This window comes from Zeus faber, assembly GCF_960531495.2.
Source record: "Zeus faber genome assembly, chromosome: 11".
NCBI lineage: Eukaryota > Metazoa > Chordata > Actinopteri > Zeiformes > Zeidae > Zeus > Zeus faber.
The window spans coordinates 12,617,999-12,623,869 of NC_137205.1; the positions used below are offsets into that span (position 1 = coordinate 12,617,999).

The 5,871-nt window shown below is 48.6% G+C and overlaps 1 protein-coding gene across 1 annotated transcript; it reads left to right on the plus strand.

The window, feature by feature from the left end:
• The first annotated feature begins 956 nt into the window (after positions 1-956).
• Positions 957-4,548, plus strand: nfil3-6 (nuclear factor, interleukin 3 regulated, member 6). Its single transcript, XM_080009055.1, has 2 exons — positions 957-1,160; positions 2,105-4,548. The coding sequence occupies exon 2, from the start codon at positions 2,245-2,247 to the stop codon at positions 3,505-3,507; it is 1,263 nt and encodes a 420-aa protein (XP_079865181.1). The 5' UTR covers positions 957-1,160; positions 2,105-2,244; the 3' UTR covers positions 3,508-4,548.
• The last annotated feature ends 1,323 nt before the right edge of the window (positions 4,549-5,871 follow it).

Below are 5,871 nucleotides of genomic sequence, written 5' to 3' on the forward strand. Positions count from 1 at the left end.
CATTTATATTTTGTACTGTGTTGCTTCACGTCCTATTCCTATTACATAAGAAAATAAAAACTCTGGCCAATTCAGCAAAAAAAACCTTCCACCTGCTTCACCCAGTTGAAGCTGCATTTCCTTTTCTTTCTGCTCGGTTTCCATCATATTCTGCGTGGCTTGGGACTTTGCGGCGTCTCGCCCACGGCGGGCGCGGCAGAGTCAGGTGACGGGGTCAACCCGCGCGGTGACCCGCGGACGCGCCGTTTGATTGACGTCCAACGCGGCCCTTCCCTGCTTTCGTCGCGGCCGCTGAATTGAAGGCAGATTTTTTTAGAAAAGCCAGTAGTTGCCCTGTAGTGGTCTGACTTTTCAAAACAAGGGGCCAAGCCAAAAAAAAAAAAAAAAAGTGGGACATCGCGGACGAGGGGTAAGAAACGCCGTGCGGTACAGCGTGAAGAGCGACGCCAGGTCACTCTATTCTGGAGACGGCAGCCTGAGTCGGGGCTGAAGTGCACTTTAAAGTCCGTCAAAAAAAAAAAAAAAAAAAAAAAAGAGAGAGCGTCCCGAAATGCATTATTTCATTTTGCAATCTGATTATGAAACCCGGGGATTAGAGCTGTTACCCAACAGTGGATCAGTCACTGAAACTTTGTGCAACAGGGGGAGGGGGAGAGAGAGCGAGAGAGAGAGAGAGAGAGGGGAGGGGAGGGGAGGGGGGGGGGGGAATGCAACGTTACCTAATTGTTATGAGATTACCCCAGCAGAACCACGGGGGCGAAAGAGGTCAGGTGGTGGTGGTGGTGATGCCTGTGCGGCTGTAACGTTGTGTGAAAGGCGTTCGGAGCTTTCCCTAGCGGGGGGAGGGCGCAATGCACGCACGCACGCACGCAAACACACACACACACGCACGCACGCACGCACACACACACACACACACACACACACACAGCGCGCTCAAATAGGGCCCCGCTGCTGGTTCGATCGAGGCTATGCGGCGTCCTTGGCTGAACCTAAACGCGGAAGGTTACAAATAGGAGCTGCGGCTTTCCAAGTGGAGCAGAGACGAGCGCCGCCGCTTCCTGAAGCCACGAGCGGAGCTTCTCGAGAGACGACACGGAGCCTTTTTCACTCAAGACGTTCGGAGAATCGCATTTATACATCAGCTTAAAACATCGCAGGTAAGTTTTTATTTGAAATATATATTATATATATATATATATATATATATATACATACATACATACATACATACATATATTAAGTTAAATATATGTATGTATGTATGTACGTAAGTTATTATACAGTCACCGTAGGAAAAAATAAAGATAATAACAAAAACCTTTAAGTGTATTTGTACAAAACAACCCAAAGCGCTTCCCATTAATAGAAAGCGATAATAATAATAATAATAATAATAATAATAATAATGATGATGAAGAGTAAAATAAATCCTGCAAAGCCACATTTTGAACTACTACTACTACTACTACTAAATATTAGCCTGTCCAACTCTGTTTATTTATTTATTCTGAAATAACAAGATTTCTGTATCTAAAATGCCAGCTGACCTACTTGTTTGACCCAAATGTGCCCGCCAAGCGATCAACACTCGTGTATCTTATTATTGTTGCGTGTATCTCAGTGATCACGTGGCAACCGGTTGATCCCTCGTCTCATTGTGTGACTTGATGAAAGACTTGATGGAAGTTTTGAAATAAACGCGTGCCTGAAAAACACACAGGGACGCACAGCGGTCCACTCCCATTTAGACGGGAAGTGAAGTGTCCGTGTATTGTACATAATAAAAGTTAAAATGCGTAATAGAGTTTGAACAAGTGGAATATTCTCACGAGTAACAGGTGATGCTCGGTGAGGAACATGGGTGAAATTGATATGTAAACTTTAATATCCCTCCTATAAGTACAAATCATAATCAATGTTGCAATGTATTCTGCAATGTATGGCAATGGATGAGTTGGTGCCCTTTGGTTTATCCCACCAAACCGGCTCCTTGCGATGTTATCGTAGGAAGAGAGGTCTGTGGAGAGATGTAACGTGGTTACATAATAACTGTGTTGCGTAACCACCACCTCACTGTTTGTTGCGTCTCTTTCACCACCAGGTGGCCCTGTTTCTGCACCGTCGACTTCCAAAGGTCCCGACGTAACCAGCCTGCACCAAAGATCCTTTCAAGGAGAGAGACTAACTCTGTGAAAGAAGTTTAAAGCGAAAGGGGAAAAAACGAAAAATTATAAAGACTGAATGAGCGAACCTGTCACGATGTTTGACGAGGAGTCCAAGCAGATGAGGAGGCAGCAGGAGGTGAGCGTGTTGCAAACCCTGGAGTCTTCCATGGCCCCCAGTGGAGGCGGGGGAGGAGGGGGTCCTCTGTCCTTCACCGATGAGGCCGTCTCCATCCTGACGTCTAGCAGCCTGTTGGCCCGCTCCCTATTGGGTCACACCTCTGCCATCAAACGCAAAGAGAGCCCCGTCTCCGCCGGGACCCTCCGACGCAAGCGCGAGTTCATCCCCAGCGACAAGAAGGACGACGGCTACTGGGACAAGAGGAAGAAGAACAACGAAGCCGCCAAGCGCTCGAGGGAGAAGCGCCGCGTGAACGACATGGTCCTGGAGAACCGCGTCCTGGCTCTGCTGGAGGAAAACGCCCGTCTCCGGGCAGAGCTGCTGGCCCTGAAGTTCCGCTTTGGCCTCGTCAAAGACCCCTCCAACACCCCTATCCTCCCCCTAACCACATCCCCCTGTTCCCCCCACGCCCCCCCTCCTCACTACTATTTCCCCAGGGCAGATGGAGGCCTCTCGGGCTCCCCAGTCGCGCACCTCAGTAACCAGTCGGCCCAGTTAAGCGTCCGAGGCTGTAGGGATGCTGGCAACATGTCTGAAGACTCCGGCTTCTCCACCCCTGCCGGCTCCAGCGTGGGCAGCCCCATCTTCTTTGAGGACCGTATGAGCGACCACGGGAAGCTGTCGCCACAAAGGGAGGAGCTGAGCTACGAGCTCCACCACTCTCCCAGCGACGTCCACGGTCACCACGTAGCAGCAGCAGCAACAACAACAGCGCTCTTCTCTTTGAAGCCCGACACGGCCGACGCGATGAAGAACCTCCCGCACAAGCTGCGTTTCAAGATGCCCGGCTGCGGGGAGAGCGGCGAGGCGGCAGCGGGGGACGCCAACGGCACCAGGCGCAGCCCTTCACTTTTTGTAGGTCCTAGAGAGACCCTCAAAGGACAGGGGGTGGATGGCAGCGACGCAGGAGCCGGGCACACGGGCCCCTGGCCCCAGCAGCAGCAGGAAGTGGAGGGGGAGCAGGGTAGGAAAGGGAAGCAGTCCCCTCATTACAACACCCCGGGGGGCGACTACGGCCTCCATCCCTCAGGCCCGGGACACACGGAGGGGCAGTACCAGAACGAGAACAGCGTCCTCCGCTCTCAGCTCACCTCGCTGAGTGAGGAGGTGGCGCAGCTCAAAAAGCTCTTCACAGAACAGCTCATGCCCAAAATCAACTGAGGGACTCAATCAATGTTTGCTGAACGGCGGACTGCAAAAAAAACAATATATGATCAATTTTTTTTTTTTTTTGTCGGACATTTAGCATAGATAAATGGGAATGTGGGAGGACACAATGACTGGACACAAATGGGAGGCACTATATAAAAGCTCTTTCTCTTACTTGTAATAATGTTGCTTAATATCTTGTACTGTTTGTATTTCAAATGTTGTATTGTTTTGTGTTATGTGTTTTCAAGCTGTCATCTCATTAAAAAAAGATGCAAATGTTAATAACCCTAAATGCTTAGTAACCCACATTTCTATGGTGTAGGCTGTGGCTACAACCGGGAGTCAAATCAAATTGTCCGTTCATTCCTTTTTAATTTCTATCACTGTGCCAACTTTCAAAGACTTTTACACAATGGTTATCTGTCTACACATACAATTCTACCACAAGTTACCTCTCATTCCCAGACGGTGATACAGGTAACAAAAAAAACCCAACAACAACAAAAAACCCAACATGGCCCTGGTGGCTGTATGCTGGTGCCCTGTGGAGTGCGCTGCAACTTAATTGGATTGGAACTAAGCCAGCAGGTTTTTAGCAGGGACGTGTTGTTATTAATAAGCCGTCTGACACCGACTCCACAACCGTGAATGAACCCCAGCCGCCCCTCGTGTTGAGACGCTATTAAACATGTAAACACAGCGACGGACGGACCGCGGAACGTCTAGCGGCTGCAGCAGCTGGCTGGCTGTCAAAAGCTCCCTCTTAAAACGCTGCAAGAAAAGCTCGGGTGTGTACCCCTTACGTTGAGAGATCTCACAAAAACAAGCTGCATGTTTGTAGGTAGTCTGAACTGTGTGTGAAAACACCGTAACTGGAGTGTTACATGTTCCATTTCAATGACTTGTGTGTGAGCGGCGTCCGCAGGAGACATGGTGGGTTACTCTCTGCACTGTTCTGTTCACTGAACCGAGTTGAGAGGAAAAGAAAAAAAAGTGTTCATTTGTACATAATAGAGATTTTTGTACGTGTGAATAAAATCTTTGACAACACTTCTTGAAAGCGTGTAAGCATTTATCTTTTTATCGCAGACTTTTCCTGGAAGCTTCTGATGATGACACGCCGTCCATCACTACGCCATCAAGGCTTTGCAACGTATCACACCCTGTCATTAAAGGAACGGGATCCTGTAATCAAAGACATTTGTTCATTTTGAGCTTGCGATCCATCCGCGCTTCAAGTCAGACGTTACTTGAAACATGAGAGCGATGAGACGACACAAGCCATGCGTCAGATGGTTCAGTTGGACGGAAGAAATATCCCCGTTGCATAATGTTTTTCAAAGAGTCCATAAGGAAGAAAAGGGCGGAGGGGGTGCTGTGTTTTAGTGCTGACAGATGCAGATGGGAGTGGGGCTGTGCGTTTGGCAGGTGCTGTCTTGCCAGTGGCTCTTTGGGGCAGACATACACTACTGACTGACTCACAGACAGACAGACAGACAGACAGGGCGACAGACAGTGGTTGGCGGGATGTTTTTTTTATTAGAGGCTTGGGGAAAGCGAGGATCTATTATTATACATGTTTCGAGGGATGCATACAACTAGACATAGCCTGGAAGAATCACATTACTGTAAGAAAATTCTGCTTCCGGTGTAGGAAGGCCGTACTGTTAATGGCTCTGCATTCAGAACATCGTTTTTTGTTTATTTATTGATTGTATTGTTTTTATTTTTGTATACACCGCACCGTCGCTCTTACAGTATGATCTTCACTGGACACAGACTTTTTCTCAACTTAGTAGTACTAACATGCCGACCCAGGAGAAAGAAAAGAGGCAAACATGCCGGTATCCTATGCAGATCTCGGACAAGATATTGCAATCCGCCGTGACTGAGTATTTTGCTTGCACATGTTCAATCACTGGACAATATAATGGATGAACTACACTCATGGGTTTAACTTCGAGCAGGACATCGTAAACTGCTGCGTGCTGGTGTTTACTGAAACGCGGCGAGACCGTACGGTGCCTGACTCGGCCGCTACCCTGCCTGGATTTCCATCTAGCGTCAAGACAGAGCTACGCAGTCAGGTGAAGGTAGAGGCGGAGGGGTCTGCATTATGGTTCATTCTCGCTGGGGATCGGATGTAGCAGTACTTACAACACACTGCTCGACCTGGAGCTCTTAACTATAAAAGCACGGCCCTTCTACCGCCCTCTGGAATTCAGCTCCGCTATAATCACAGCATTCTACATATCCCTGCAGGCGCAGAAAACGCATGCTGGAGGAATACGGAGTACTCGATGGACTAGAGAACGCTTATTCACTAGCGCATTAACTTCCTACCCTGGGTGAGCAGATTCTTGACCACTGTTA

Bases quoted from the DNA above. Each gene is read 5' to 3' on its own strand.
- nfil3-6 (XM_080009055.1), top strand. From the start codon at position 2,245: ATGAGCGAACCTGTCACGATGTTTGACGAGGAGTCCAAGCAGATGAGG.